The following is a 16,305-nucleotide window of genomic DNA, read 5'->3' as shown; positions in this document are numbered from 1 at the left end:
TTTTGAGAAAAAAACAAACAATAAAAAAATAAATTAAAAACCAATTTAATTACGGGAACACCCTGTAGTTAATTAATAAAAAACAAAGAATTCGTTTAAATTAGCTGCTGAATCCGTATGATCAAGGGTCACCAGGATGCGGAAGTTGAACAGAAATCGTGTAACAGCTTAATTTTCAGTGACATTTATCTATTTATATGTTTTTCACCCCATATTGTAGGTGTTATTCAAAAGCCCTTGTTTTTTACGCCAGATTTCCTAAAAAAAGTGGAGGTTTGATGTTGACAAAACATTTCATATTGCCAAGTACAAGTGAAAAGCGAGTGACATACGTTCCGTCTACTTTCGATAATTCGGATAAATATGAAAAAAGACGGTTTTGTACCCTTCTTTTGTTCGATATATAGCTAGAACGAGCTATTTTAGCTCGTTCTAGCTATATAGCTCCTTCGGGCAATGAAACCAGACCTGTATAAGTTTTTCTATAAAGTTCCAATTTGCAATTGATCAACACTTTATCACACACAAAATGACTGGCAAACAATTGATCAACACTTCTTACATCAACAGCGACTTATCATGTCATATAAGATCAAGTTTTAGGTGCCTCTGGCTGCTGGGGGCGAAGGTGGAATAGTAAACACATCAAGAGTGGCCGTGGGTGACTCTCGATCAGGTACATTTTTCTTGTGCTTCTCAGACTTGACGTGCGATTTCAGCGCCGATTCACCCATTGAACTAATGTCAATAACTTTGTTACAATATTTGCACATGGCTTTCCGTTTGTTTTCGTGCTCGACCAGCCATGGATAGGATACAAGCCACTTTTTGTTGAAAATACACATTTTCTTCGATATCGGTAACGGAAATGGTGTCCGTAATTTTTACACGTCGTAATTTTCCTAGTCCCAGTCTGTTTAAAACCCGTATCGTACGGTACACATAGGTTATGTAGACATAAAACATGGCGATGCGTACATATACCAAGCGTCTTTTACGATCTATTTTTATTAAGCTGACCAAAATTTCTGAAGAAGGAAATTCAAAGACTTTTATCATAAAATCAAGCACTTTTCAAGCAGTTTTCAAGGCAAGAAACGAATTCAAGGAGTTTAAAGGAGGTTTTTGCAAATTCAAGTACTTTTCATCTAGCAGCTTGAAATTCAAGGAGTTTTCAAGTCTGTGCGAACCCTGACGCTCAAATACAGTTTACAGAAAAGAAACCCATGCTTATAAAGGAATGTCTGAACATAGGCTTGTCTCATCTTAGCTGAACATGTGTTCTTGTCAGTTTGACACTCTATTTATCTTTTTCTTTATGTTTGTTTTGGGTTAGGCACTGTTTTCCAGCAGTATTTTATCAATTGTCACAGAGAATATATGGCCTTCCCAAGGATAAAACTTGTTACCCGTGATCTGCGCTGTCCCGAGCTAACCAGACGTGATGCTATTTGTCATTTTAAGTTTAATGACTGCACATCCTAGAAAGTGTAGCAGACAAAAAAGGCCCAGTGGTAAGTAGTCACACTATGAAATGAGATAGTGAGATGCTCCTCCAACATAACCTTTAGCCTGCTAAATTTCTAAAATGGACTGGTCCATCATTCAATTTGGGCAATACCATTTATTTTTTGAAGGGGTGTGCACTGAAAATTCCCTGACTGAAGACGGACGTGCAGGCTGATCTTGGTCTGCACTGGTCACAAAGGCAGAATCACTGCTCCTCCAACTTAAAAGACTAACAGAGTTTTGGATGTGAGTTCTAGCTGAGGTCCCATGTAGGGTCTTTTACATTTTGCTCAAGAAAGAACAAAGAGCAGCCTCTGGAACTTGTGCATCTTCTGTATCTGTCACTTTCCCTAAAAACCTAAAATGACTCGAATTCTTCTTAAAGGAGTAGGTAAATAAATATGTAGTAAACTAGTAAACAATAGTGTAGACTTACCTGTACAAAGTGCGTGCATCCAAGTTAACTTTCTACCACTATATTTCCTGTTGTAAAATTTTTCAAACTGAAAAGATGAAATGCTAGTTGAAATACAAATTGAAATACAGTCTAAACTCGGTATCTCGAATTCAAAGGGATCAAGCGTTTGGCTTCGAGTTAACCGAAATTTGGCATTTTGTGCGTGTTTTTTCGGGACGGGACTTGATAATGTCTTCAACAGAACTGGAATGTTGTGATAAGCCAGTTCGAGATATCGAGTTTCAACTGTAATAGCCTTCTGAAATATTTTAGTAAACATCAGATATATAATTCAAACTGTCATTCAGATAGATTACCTAATAATGCTGTAGGATTCTAATAAAGGAGAAAGTAAGTTGTTCACAAGAAAACCAGCAAGGACCTTCAATTAGTTCTTTTCAAAGTGACAAACTTGAGGTCATATAATGAGTTTCCAGCTTTTAATGGCAGTGGAAGGCCCCTAGGTGCACCTTTGGGCACTACTTCAGACTCAGATAGGTCTAGAACTACCAACCTTTACCAGCCTTAGTTTTTCACCATCTGTTAAGCTATTACCTATCTATTTAAATAAGCTATTAATTATACTTACCTCACTAACACTTTTCTCTAGTTCCTGAGGTATTGCAAATGTAGGAAGATTGCTCTGTCCTAAGGGCCAGGCACCAGCCTAAAACAGTCAATTTATATACATACAACCACTAAGGGCCAGGCACCAGCCTAAAATTGTCAATTCTTATATATTTAGGGCAAGGCAACAGCCTTAAACAGTCAATTAATATACATAGAGTCACTACTGACCAGTCACCAGCCTAAAACAGTCAATTTATATACATGTACATAGAACCCAGCTTAAAACAATAATTTTATAAACATAGAACCACTAAGGGCAAGGCACCAGCTTAAAACAGATCATTCATATAATAAATTATATAGAAGTTCAACCATAAAGTCATTCATATATACATAGAACAACAAAGGGCCAGGCACCAGCCTAAAACACTCAATCAATATACATAAAACCAGTAAGGGCCAGGCACCAGCCTAAAACAGCCAATCTATAAACATAGGTGGACTATCTGAAAAATTAAACAAGAGGGTCATGATTACCCTGAATCGCTCACCTGAGTAATGAGCCACATGTTTAAAATGTCAAACTGATGCTAAAATATTAGAAAGTAGGTCAGTAGGTCACATTCATGGTTACTGAAAGTCAGTTTTAAGATCAGTGTGCAAAACTGTACATGTCATCCAAATTTCAAGGCTGTATCTTAAAAAACAAGAAAGTAGGTCAGTAGGTCAAGGTCACAGTCAAGTGACCCCTAACAGCTCGGGGTCATCAGGTAATTATAATTAAACAGTCCAGGAAATATGATCTGAGAACTTTTTAAGTATTTATTCCTATATAACTCGTATAACAAGTGACCTCAGGGCGGGGCCTCTTTTCACCCCAGGGGCATAATTTGAACAATCTTGTTAGAGATCCACTAGGCAATGCTACATACCAAATATCAAAGGCCTAGGCCTTGAACCTTCAGACAAAAAGATTTTTTCCCCCTATATAAGTCTATGTTAAATTTGGGACCCCCAGAGCAGGTCCTCTTTTCACCCCAGGGGCATAATTTCAATAATTTTGGTAGAGGACCACAAGGCCATGCAACATACCAAATATCAAAAGCCTAAGCCTTGCAGTTTCAGGCAAGAAGATTTTTGAAGTTTTTTCCTATATAAGTCTATGTAAAACTGGAGACACCCGGGGCAGGGGCTCTTTTCGCCCCAGGGTTATAATTTGAACAATTTTGGTAGAGGACCACAAGGAGATGCTATACACCAAATATCAAGGGCCTAGGTCCTGTGGTTTTAGAAAAGAAGATTTTTTAATTTTTTTCCTATATAAGTCTATGTAAAACTTGTGACCCCGGGGCGGGCCTCTTTTCATCCCAGGGGCACAATTTGAATATTCTTCATAGAGGACAATTAGATGATGTCACATGCCAAATAGCAAGGCTCTAAGCCATGCGGTTTTGGACAAGAAGATTTTTAAAGTTTTTCCTTTTGAACCAGAGTTCTGCAAGGAATTCAATTCTTTGAACAATTTTGAAAGGGGGCCACCCAAGGATCATTCCTGTGAAGTTTGGTGTAATTCTGCCCAGTGGTTTTCAAGAAGATATTTTTAGAAAATGTTGACGGATGGACAATGGACGACTGACGACGGACATTGAGCGGTCACAAAAGCTCACCATGAGCCTATGACTCAGGTGAGCTAAAAAAAGTTTTGCTACAAATTATGCTTTAATGTGGTGGTTACATACCATCATTTCAAATAAACAAGTTCAAGGGTTAAATGACTGAATTATAACAACCATACCTGGAGAACTAGTATAGAGAAGTTGAGACCGAGCTCTGTAGGACCTTCCTTTAGGAATTGACTGAAATCGTCTTGAAGACCATTACTCACAGTCATATCAGTAAACATCCTATGAAGTTTGTTGGTAAACTCATAACCACATGCTTGCTGTAAATAAAATACATGTATGTTATGGTGACAAAACAAGAGGACCATGATGGTCCTGAATCGCTCACCTCTTCCCACATGACCCAGTTTTGCGTATGACGTCGTTTTTTCTATTATTTGACATAGTGACCTAGTTTTTGAGCTCATGTGACCCAGTTTTGAACTTGACCTAGATATTATCAAGATAAAAATTCTGACCAATTTTCATGAAGATCCATTGAAAAATATGGTCTCTAGAGAGGTCACAAGGTTTTTCTATTATTTGACCTATTGACCTATTTTTCAAAGGTACGTGACCCTGTTTTGAACTTTACCTAGATATCATCAAAGTGAACATTCTCACTAATTTTCATGAAGATTTCATGAAAAATATGGCCTCTAAAGAGGTCACAAGGTTTTTCTATTTTTATACCTACTGGCCTAGTTTTTGACCGCACGTGACCCAGTTTGGAACTTGACCTAGATATCATCAAGGTGAACATTCAGATCAATTTTAATGAATCCATTGAAAAATATGGCCTCTAGAGAGGTCAAAAGATTTTTCTAATTTTAGACCTACTGACCTAGTTTTTGACCGCAGGTGACCCAGTTTTGAACTTGACCTAGATATCATCAAGATGAACATTCAGACCAACTTTCATAAAGATCCCATGAAAAGTATGGCCTCTAGAGAGGTCACAAGGTTTTTCTATTATTTGACCTACTGACCTAGTTTTTGATGGCACATGACCCACTTTCGAACTTGACCTAGATATCATCAAGATGAACATTCTGACCAATTTTCATGAAGATCTCATGAAATATATGGCCTCTAGAGAGGTCACAAGGTTTTTCTGTTTTTAGACCTACTGACCTAGTTTTTGACCGCACGTGACCCAGTTTCGAATTTGACCTATATATCATCAAGATGAACATTCAGACCAATTTTCATACAGATCCCATGAAAAATATGGCCTTTAGAGAGGTCACAAGGTTTCTCTATTATTTGACCTACTGACCTAGTTTTTGACCGCACGTGACCCAGTTTCGAACTTGACCTAGACGTCATCAAGGTGAACATTCTGACCAATTTTCATGAAGATCTTGTGAAATATATGGCCTCTAGAGAGGTCACAAGGTTTTTCTATTTTTAGACCTATTGACCTATTTTTCAAAGGTACGTGACCCTGTTTTGAACTTTATCTAGATATCATCAAAGTGAACATTCAGACCAACTTTCATAAAGATCCCATGAAAAGTATGGCCTCTAGAGAGGTCACAAGGTTTTTCTATTATTTGACCTACTGACCTAGTTTTTGATGGCACATGACCCACTTTCGAACTTGACCTAGATATCATCAAGATGAACATTCTGACCAATTTTCATGAAGATCTCATGAAATATATGGCCTCTAGAGAGGTCACAAGGTTTTTCTATTTTTAGACCTACTGACCTAGTTTTTGACCGCACGTGACCCAGTTTCGAATTTGACCTATATATCATCAAGATGAACATTCAGACCAATTTTCATACAGATCCCATGAAAAATATGGCCTTTAGAGAGGTCACAAGGTTTCTCTATTATTTGACCTACTGACCTAGTTTTTGACCGCACGTGACCCAGTTTCGAACTTGACCTAGACATCATCAAGGTGAACATTCTGACCAATTTTCATAAAGATCTTGTGAAATATATGGCCTCTAGAGAGGTCATAAGGTTTTTCTATTTTTAGACCTACTGACCTAGTTTTTATCGGCACGTGACCCAGTTTCGAACTTGACCTAGATATCATCAAGGTGAACATTCTGATCAACTTTCATAAAGATCCCATGAAAAATGTGACCTCTAGAGTGGTCACAAGCAAAAGTTTACGGACTGACGGACGGACGATGGACACCGCGCGATCACAAAAGCTCACCTTGTCACTTTGTGACAGGTGAGCTAAAAATCAGGGGAAAGAAGACTGGATAAAATTTTATCTGAATAAATTGCATCCTTTTAAAACATCAATGGAAGTCTTTTTCATGGATGTGATATATTAATAAGTCTATCAACTTTCGTCCAATCAATAATTTAAATTAAACCAACATTCTCGTAATAAAAGGTTGTAAATGAAAAATAGAACTTTTGAGAAAACTGAAAAAAAAACACTGTTTGTTTTGTTTTACAGATTTCTGACCAAAACTGTTCCTGACAGAACCTGTTGTCAAAATTAAATATATCAAACTGTTTATTTTCGAGACTGTACATATGCCTTTTCACAACTGTTTATAACAAAAGGTTGTATCTGCTTCTTACGACCTGTTTACTATATAACACTTGTATCCAGTCACACATAATATGAAACCTTATTAGGTCACAAGTGGCATATACAACCTTTTGTTTCAGTAGAACTTTCTCAAACTCAAAAAGATGAAATGTCATTTCCGGTTCAATAAACTGGCTCATACATAATTTTATGTACAAGTCATGGCCCTTTGATTAGAGCTTTCGAAAAAGTATAAGATCATAATAGGTTGTAAATAACACAACCTTTTATCTCTGGCACAAGGAAACAATGGGTGAAAAAATCCATTTACAACAGTGTCCATTATATTGCTCGAGGCAGGTGCATGTACACCAGTGTGGATGGTGCATGTACACCAGTTACTGACAGTGCATGTTCATCAGTCTTCCCAAGACAAAATTCTCAGAATAAAAATTATACAAGAGGGTCATGATGACCCTGGATCGCTCACCTGAGTAATATGAGCTACGTTTCAAATGTCAAACTGATGATTTTTAGAAATTTTTTGGAAGATTTTTCGATGTACAATCAAGTAACCCCCGGGGGCAATTTTACCCGGGGGTCATGATTTGAACAAAGTTTGTAGAAGTCTACTAGGCAATGTTACCTATCAAATGTCTAAGATCTAGGCCTTCTGGTTTATTTTTAGCAAATTTATGAAGATTTCCCTATGTACTATCAAATAACCCCTGGGGCTGGGTCAATTTGACCTGGGGGTTCATAATTTGAACAAATTTTGTAGAGGTCCACTAAGCAATGCTACATGTCAAATATCTAAGCTCTAGGCCTTCTGGTTTATTTTTAGAAAATTTTGAAGATTTTTCTATGTACAATCAAGTAACCCCATAGGGCTGGGTCAATTTGACCCCGGGGGTCATGATTTGAACAAATTTTGTAGAAGTCTACAAGGCAATGGTACAGGTCAAATATCTAAGATCTAGGCCTTCTGGTTTATTTTTAGAAAATTTTTGAAGATTTTCCTATATAAAATCAAGTGACCCCTGGGGCGTGGTCAATTTTGACCCCGGGGGTCATGATTTGAACAAATATTGTAGAGGTCCACTAGGCAATGCTACATGTCAAATATCTAAGATCTAGGCCTTCTCGTTTATTTTTAGAAAATTTTGAAGATTTTTCTATGTACAATCAAGTAACCCCATGGGGCGGGGTCAATATGACCCCAGGGGTCATGATTTGAACAAAGTTTGTAGAAGTCTACTAGGCAATGTTACCTATCAAATGTCTAAGATCTAGGCCTTCTGGTTTATTTTTAGCAAATTTATGAAGATTTCCCTATGTACTATCAAATAACCCCTGGGGCTGGGTCAATTTGACCTGGGGGTTCATAATTTGAACAAATTTTGTAGAGGTCCACTAAGCAATGCTACATGTCAAATATCTAAGCTCTAGGCCTTCTGGTTTATTTTTAGAAAATTTTGAAGATTTTTCTATGTACAATCAAGTAACCCCATAGGGCTGGGTCAATTTGACCCCGGGGGTCATGATTTGAACAAATTTTGTAGAAGTCTACAAGGCAATGGTACAGGTCAAATATCTAAGATCTAGGCCTTCTGGTTTATTTTTAGAAAATTTTTGAAGATTTTTCTATAGAAATCTATGTAAAATCAAGTGACCCCTGGGGCAGGGTCAATTTTGACCCCGGGGTCATGATTTGAACAACTTTAGTAGAGGTCCACTAGGCAATGCTTCACGTCAAATATCTAAGCTCTAGGGCTTCTGGTTTTTGAGAAAAAGATTTTTTAAGATTTTCCTATGTAAAATCAAGTGACCCCTGGGGTGGGGTCAATTTTGACCCCGGGGTCATGATTTGAACAAACTTGATAGAGGTCCACTAGGCAATGCTTCACACCAAATATCTAATTTCTAGGGCTTCTGGTTTTTGAGAAGAAGATTTTTAAAGCTTTTTCTTTCGGTTGCCATGGCAACCAGAGTTCTGCATGGAATTCAATTCTTTGAATAATTTTTGTAGAGCTTCATCCAAGGAACATTCCTGTGAAGTTTGGATGAAATTGGCCTAGCGGTTTATGAGGAGATGTCGTTTAAAGTAAAAGTTTACGGACGGATGCTGGACGCCGGACGGTGAGTGATCAGAATAGCTCACCCTGAGCCTTTGGCTCTGGTGAGCTAAAAATTCACTGACCATTCAGTTTTAATTTTTGCAGAAACTTCTTATAGTCATCTTAATCACTTGACAATGATAAACCACATGATATGCACCTGATACGCTTTCCCCAGACATAAAAAAATGCAATGATTACCGTCTTAGCTAGTTAAAACATACATAAGGCTAAATTTAGATAGCACTTAGCCAGCCAAAATAAAAACACAAACCTTCAGTTTATTAATCATCATCTCTTCAGCATCCATGGAAGCTGTCTGGCCATGTATAAGTCTCTTTGCTAACATTCTTGAATAGTGCTGTAAAATACGTCAATTATAAAGTAAACTTCAACTAATTTTGTCTGCTCTGAAAATAGTTTGTGGTAACTCATTTCATTCTTTCACAGAAATCCTGGAGAAATACTCAAACGCCTATAAAATTGATACCGAGTCTTATAGACTTCAGGAAGGATTGAAATCTATGTTGTAATTACTTGTAGCCCAAATTTTCTGCTTTTGTTATTCATTATGTATATTGTGTTATGCTAAATTACATGTTCACATGCAATAACTTATGATTACACAACAACTCTTTCAGATTATTACTCACTTGAATTTTTTTGTTAAACAATCTCAGAATCTGGAAATTATTCAAACCAAGGAAAATGATGGAACTTACCATTTGATAAACATCTTTATCATCTAAATATTGTTATGATAAACATCCTTATCGTTTAAGTATTGGAACTTATCGTGTGGTTACCACCTTTATTGTCTGAGTATTGTATTTTACCCTCTGATAAACATCTTTATCATCTTAAAAATGGAACATACCCCCTGATAAACATCTTTATCTTCTAAATATTGAAAGTTAACCTCTAATAAACATCTTTATCTTCTAAATATTGGAACTTCTCCATTGATAAACATCTTTTATCATCCTAACATTGAAACTAACTCTCTGCAAGTCAAAGCATTGGAACTTACCCTCTGATAAACATCTTTATCATCTAGGTATTTGAACACAGTTATACAGCTCCCTAGTTTGTCATCTAACTCTGTTTCTGATGAACCTTTTGAGCTTTTCTTTAGTAAGTTATCACAGTATTTTGCAAGCTGAAACACACAGATAACATTTACAGTGAGCAGTCCAGTATTCAAACTTTTCAATATTAAAATTTTCAACCAAATGTCCCTGCTGTAGTGACTGAACACAACATTTTTTTGTAGTAGAATAATCTAGTAAAAACATTCAATTTGTGTCTATACTGAATATTCGTGTACACTATATAATGCTACACCTGATAATCATCCATATTCCTACATGTAATGAAAATATAACAAACTAGAAAATGCTTTTGTAAAAAAGCGCATGTCTCCCCCAATGCAAAGTCCTATAGGCAAGAAGTCAATAGGGGTCAGGAGCGAAAGTCAAAGAGACACTGATGGTTGGCTGCAATAGGGATCATCTACTTGGCATGTCAAGTCATCCCGCTAAATTTCAACACTCGTGGCCTAGTGGTTCTCAAGTCACTGTTCAGGCTCCTGTGACCTTGACCTTTGATCAAGTGACCTAAAAAAAATAGGGGTCATCTACTCTTCATGTCCAATCATCCTATTAAGTTTCAACATTGTAGGTCAAGTGGTTCTCAAGTTATTTCCAAAAAATGATTTTACATGAACAGGCCACTGTAACCTTGACCTTTAATAGACTGACCCCAAAATCAATAGGGGTCATCTACTCTGCATGTTCAATCACCCTATGAAGTTTCAACATTCTGGGTCAAGTGGTTCTCAAGTTATTGATCAGAACTGGTTATCAATGTTCAGGCCCCTGAGACCTTGACCTTTAACGGAGTGACCCCAAAAACAATAAGGGTCATTTACTCTGCATGAACAATCATCCTATGAAGTTTCAACATTCTGGGTCGAGAGGTTCTCAAGTTATTGACTGGAAATGGTTTTCCATGTTCAGGCCCCTGTGGCCTTGACCTTTAACAGAGTGACCCCAAAATCGTTAGGGATCATCTACTCTTTATGATCAATCATCCTATTAAGTTTCAACATTCTGGGTCAAGTGGTTCTCAAGTTACTGACTGGAAATGGTTTTCAATGTTCAGGTCCCTGTGACCTTGACCTTTAATGGAGTGACCCCAAAATCAATAGGGGTCATCTACTTTGCATGTACAATCATCCTATGAAGTTTCAACATTCTAGGTCAAGTGGTTCTCTAGTTATTGATCAGAAATGGTTTTCCATGTTCAGGCCCCTGTGACCTTGACCTTTGACAGAGTGATCCCATAATCAATAAGGGTCATCTATACTTTATGACCAATCATCCTATCAAGTTTCAACATTCTAGGTCAGGTGGTTCTCAAGTTTTTGATCGGAAATGGTTTTCAATGTTCAGGCCCCTGTGACCTTGACCTTTGACAAAGTGACCCCAAAATCAATAGGGGTCATCTACTCTTCATGACCAATCATCCTATGAAGTTTCAACATTCTGGGTCAAGTGGTTCTCTAGTTATTGATCGGAAATGGTTTTCAATGTTCAGGCCCCTGTGACCTTGACCTTTGACGGAGTGACCCAAAAAACAATAGGGGTCATCTACTCCAGCAGCCCTACAACCCTATGAAGTTTGAAGGTTCTAGGTCAAATGGTTCTCCAGTTATTGCTCGGAAATGAAGTGTGACGTACGGACGGACGGACGGACAGACGGACATACAGGGCAAAAACAATATGTCTCCTGGGGGAGACATAATTAAGTATGACAGAAATTCCACAAGTCTGAAAACTGGGAAGAAATTAAACAATATTTTTTTCCAGCAGGACAGCATGACACAAAAAAACTTTCCAATTAAACTGGCCTATGAAGCTTTGAAGCATTTGGCAAAATGTAAGAACTAAACAGTAGTATCATGTAAAGGACAGATACTGCGAAATCATGTGAATCTGTGGGCATGAAATTTTGTGGTTTGGGCAAAAACAGCTATTTCAAGGGGATATGAATTTGTGGAGTCTGAACCTAAAATGAGAGGGAACTGCACTTTATTCTTTGATGTTAGTGAGTAGACCCAAAAAATGAAATCTACAAAAATTAGTCATACACATGTATTAATGATTTCACAGTAAAGTACTGCGGCTGTATGAACACAAAATGCACTTTTCATTCTTTTATGACATATAATATTAACAAGACGTTATATAAAATACTGATTACAATGTTGACATACCAGTTCTGGTGATCTGCAGGGCATTTTAGGATTGGATTTATAATTAATGGCTGTTGCACATGCCTGCAAATATAAAACAATTATATTATAGTATCAGAGTATCAAACCTTAACCTTTATCATGCTGGACACGACCGATTCTGCCACTGCGACCAGTGTAGATTATGATCAGCCTGCACATCTGTGCAGTCTGATCATGATCTTCACTGCTCGCCATTCAGTTAGTACCTTTTGGTAAGCAACCCTTTTAACAGTCAATGGTACTATCCAAACTGAAAGATGGACAAGTTCATTATAGAAATTTAGCAGGGTAAGGGTTAATACTGTTACTGAAACATAGATTTCTACATAATATATGAGCCGCGCCATGGGAAAACCAACATAGTGGCTTTGCGACCAGCAAGGATCCAGACCAGCCTGCGCATCTGCGCAGTCTGGTCAGGATCCATGCTGTTCGCTTTCAAAGCCTATTGCAATCAGAGAAACTGTTAGCGAACAGCATGGATCCTGACCAGACTGCGCGGATGCGCAGGCTGGTCTGGATCCATGCTGATCGCACACCCACTATGTTGGTTTTCTCATGGCACGGCTCATATATATCTGATTTATATTCTTCATACATCCTGATTTCAAATTATGATGTGACTTATCTCTATGAACTGCCATTAATGCTTTGCAACTGTTCTCCTGAATTACTACACTCAAAGTTAAGTTCCAACGTGTTTATCATTTCTGATATATCATAACATGAACATTTCTGTCTTGTCTCAACTCATGATGTGATTAAGATGGGCTTGAAAAAAAAAAGAAAGATTTGTCACAATATTTTACAACAGATTTTCCATAAAATTAGTGTTCAAATGTTATGAAATCATTTTAAGCCTCAACATTTTCATAGATTTGCAGAATCCAACTTTGCTAACAGTCACTTTTTTTGGATTGTTTTCAGCCGATTTGTTCAAGATTATGGTCAAAATTTTACTTCAGCACAGTCCACGGTCTTGACTTATCAGTGAAAACACTTTTTTGAAACATCTTAAAGGCGTCAACATTTTTATCAATAAAACTGACCTTATCAAGTGCACCAACAAACTGTTGATCATTTCTGAACACTTTTTTGATAAGTTCTGTATATTTCTGATGGACAGCTAACATACTCTCCACAAACTGTGTAGGTACCTGAAAATATTAAAATCACAGCACTTCCATAACAGTTATATATCTAACAATTTTAAATTGCAGTCCACAGTGAAAATAGGTATATCATGCAGCAAAATCGACACTTATTTTTTCCTAGTTGTTGATAAAACAATATCCTGATGTAAGTGTGCAGCTGCTTCATACAATTTGAAAACTGCTACTGGAACTATCGAGGGATGCAAGGAGTATCTTTAATATTTCATTAAAAAGAAGATATACAGTAAAACTGACCGCAAGTGTCTGAGCAAAATGCTCCAGTTATCAAGTGTTCTGAGAGAGTACAAAGGAAAACTGTCTTTGCTTGTTTATTTAATAAGAGACTAAAAGTTTCCTATTCAGCCACCTGAATTCTTTACCAATGAACATTTTTCAAACATCTTACCTAATCAATCTGTATATAAAGAACTTACATTATCCCCTTTGAGATTTCTGACTGCCTCCATTCCCATCGTTTTTATATGTTCCTCAACTTCTTGTACCAGTAAGGCTAGACCACCGTGTATAGGTTTCAACAATGTATACATGTTTTCTAAATCTATAATAGAAGACAAACAGTAATAAATAACCATCTTTTTTTTAATACAGCTGAATAAGTTTTGACAGCCACCTGTATTAACCATTTATCCTGTTAAATTTCTAGAATGGACCGGTCCATCTTTCAATTTGGACAGTACCATTAACTGTTAAAAGGGGTGCTTACCAAAAAAATACTGACTGAATGGCAAAAGTGCAGATCATGATCAGACTGCACGGATGTGCAGGCAGATCATGATCTACACTGGTCGCAAAGGCAGAACCAATCGTGTCCAGCATGATAAGGGTTAAGCATTAGCCAGTCATGTAACTTCTTGAATTGACATTTTTTACTTATTTCCACTTGCGTTAAGATAGTTCTGCATGTCTTGATTAACCGGAAATGACCACATAACATCAGTTGTCTGGAAAACCTAGAATTACAGCAGGTAGCCTTAATACTGGTAGAATAAATATTGCCGGAAATATACTGTATCCCATGTATTAAGTGTTAGACATTCAGCGCTACTGTCTTTTTAAAGATCAATTTTGAAAAATTGAATACAGGTATTGATGTGAAATAATTCAAAATATTAACATTGAAAAAATAGGTAAACCTAAAATTATGAAAAATTTCATTAAAGTCTACATTGTGGAATGTTTTCCATACATGGAAATGTCAACAAAATTGTGATTTTCCCATTGGAAGCCCATTGTGGAAATTGACCGTAGGACCAATATTTTCAAATCAGTCTAAAGTAAATCAAGCACATGATCCTATTATTTTCATGGCTGAATTTCCTTCACATTCAATGATGCTTTGAAAAAATATGGTTTAATAAAATTCTTTAATGTAGAACAATATTTGAAATATTTGTTTCAACATGCAGAACTACCTCTACGAACCACCAACCCCTACTATTGCTACTCCTTTGACTTGCTGTTTGACTTATTCTCTTAGAATAATTTTCAGTTTCCATGAAACAAATTCTTGACAAAACGTATTTCCTGGCTGATGTTTTTAAATGCAAATGAAACGAAATATCTATTACATACACATTTTTATACTCTTAAGTTACAGTGAAAACTGGAACATCAATGTTTTTCCATACGAATGTTTGATTTTCATATCGAGTGTATGGCATAACTTGAATTCTTGTTGCTGCTTTAAAAGATTCATTACTGGCGATACTTTTAATTTTACTCAGGCTGAAGAAAAATATCTTACTATTTATATATTAACAAGAACGGATGGGTATGTAACATGAAGATTATCAGCATTGCACAAAGTTGCAGAAATATCGCTCTGCGGCACAACTACAAATTATACAAACATTACACGACAGGAGGGAAGTCTTCCAAACAACATAAGTAGCATACAGCAGTATGCACAGAAAAAGAAACTATGAAATCATTAAATATCAAACGTGCCTTGCAACTTTTCAATCTGTACCATCTCCCTACATTCACCATGAAGAAACAACAGATGATCAGCAACCATTCTTTGTTGACATTCATGGGTAACTTTCCCGTATGAGCTAGGATGTAAGAACTTCCGACTTCGAAAATCTTCTTCCTGCAGTTTCTTTATAACCTGTAGGTATATGCAAAATTCGTGTTTAAAATAGATTTTCTAAGGAAGGAGTTGTAATAATGTATTTTTGGAAGGTGATTTATCGAAATCACCTTCTATATGTAACCGCGCAGAATTTAATCAGGAATAGACTGTCTCAGAACTATTTCGTTATCTATCCGCTGTACAATGTAGTTCAATTAAGAAACAATATATCTTATCCAGTGATTTCTCGTTGGATAAAATCATTGTTTGGAGTTCAGATTCGAAGGAATTATATCAGGAGGGCGCAGCCTAATACTCATCTGAACGACAAACAATGATTTTATTCAAGAGCAAATCACTAAATGAGATATATTATTTCGATTTTAACACGTTACCAAGGATTTTAAAGAATATCCTTGACGAAGTCCATCAAATATTTGCCTGTTTTTTGTTGGTTTCTTTTCCAACGCGCCGCTATGCCGTTTGATGCTATGACGTAATAATTGTGACATCAGAACAGTGAATTGTTGTAAAATAACACACAATTTTCAACCTTCTTTGTTGAATAGGAAAATGAATCGTGTGAGAATGAGGAATAATTTACCACCACTGTCATTATCGTTACAGACTGGAAAATTTGGCCTACTCTACCACCACCTTTGAGGCAGCCGTGGACTTGATCACGAACTTACAAGTACTCATGCCCAGTAAAAAATAGTTCAACATACTCTGAATATATATCAATGGCGCAGTAATTTATTACAAATAACTATCGGCTGCATGCCTTTACTTCACATCTTTTTACTTCATAGGGGGTTTGAATGCATAACTATATAATATATCACCAAAGCGCAGAATCATACTGATGATATGGTTAGCCGAATCAAATCCTATATGTATTGGGGTTCTAACTATCAAAGCGCTGTTAGCGCTT

At 36.8% G+C, this 16,305-nt stretch overlaps 2 protein-coding genes across 2 annotated transcripts in view; one reads left to right on the top strand and one right to left on the bottom strand.

The window, feature by feature from the left end:
* The window catches only part of LOC123532840 (26S proteasome non-ATPase regulatory subunit 11-like), a 286,840-nt gene that overhangs the window by 223,413 nt on the left and 47,122 nt on the right, over positions 1–16,305 (top strand). The gene's annotated exons all lie outside the window — the stretch shown is intronic.
* LOC123531679 (cullin-2-like) overlaps positions 1–16,305 on the bottom strand; it is a 50,228-nt gene that overhangs the window by 22,261 nt on the left and 11,662 nt on the right. Inside the window, exons 7-15 of the mRNA XM_045312854.2 lie at positions 15,245–15,407; positions 13,711–13,835; positions 13,172–13,279; positions 12,102–12,164; positions 9,855–9,983; positions 9,099–9,185; positions 4,332–4,478; positions 2,556–2,633; positions 1,946–2,012 (exon numbers count right to left, since the gene is read on the bottom strand). Coding sequence (XP_045168789.2) covers positions 1,946–2,012; positions 2,556–2,633; positions 4,332–4,478; positions 9,099–9,185; positions 9,855–9,983; positions 12,102–12,164; positions 13,172–13,279; positions 13,711–13,835; positions 15,245–15,407 — 967 coding nt within the window. The remainder of the gene's footprint in view (positions 1–1,945; positions 2,013–2,555; positions 2,634–4,331; positions 4,479–9,098; positions 9,186–9,854; positions 9,984–12,101; positions 12,165–13,171; positions 13,280–13,710; positions 13,836–15,244; positions 15,408–16,305) is intronic.

This window comes from Mercenaria mercenaria, chromosome 11 (genome assembly GCF_021730395.1).
Source record: "Mercenaria mercenaria strain notata chromosome 11, MADL_Memer_1, whole genome shotgun sequence".
NCBI lineage: Eukaryota > Metazoa > Mollusca > Bivalvia > Venerida > Veneridae > Mercenaria > Mercenaria mercenaria.
This window is presented reverse-complemented; position numbering and strand designations above follow the sequence as displayed.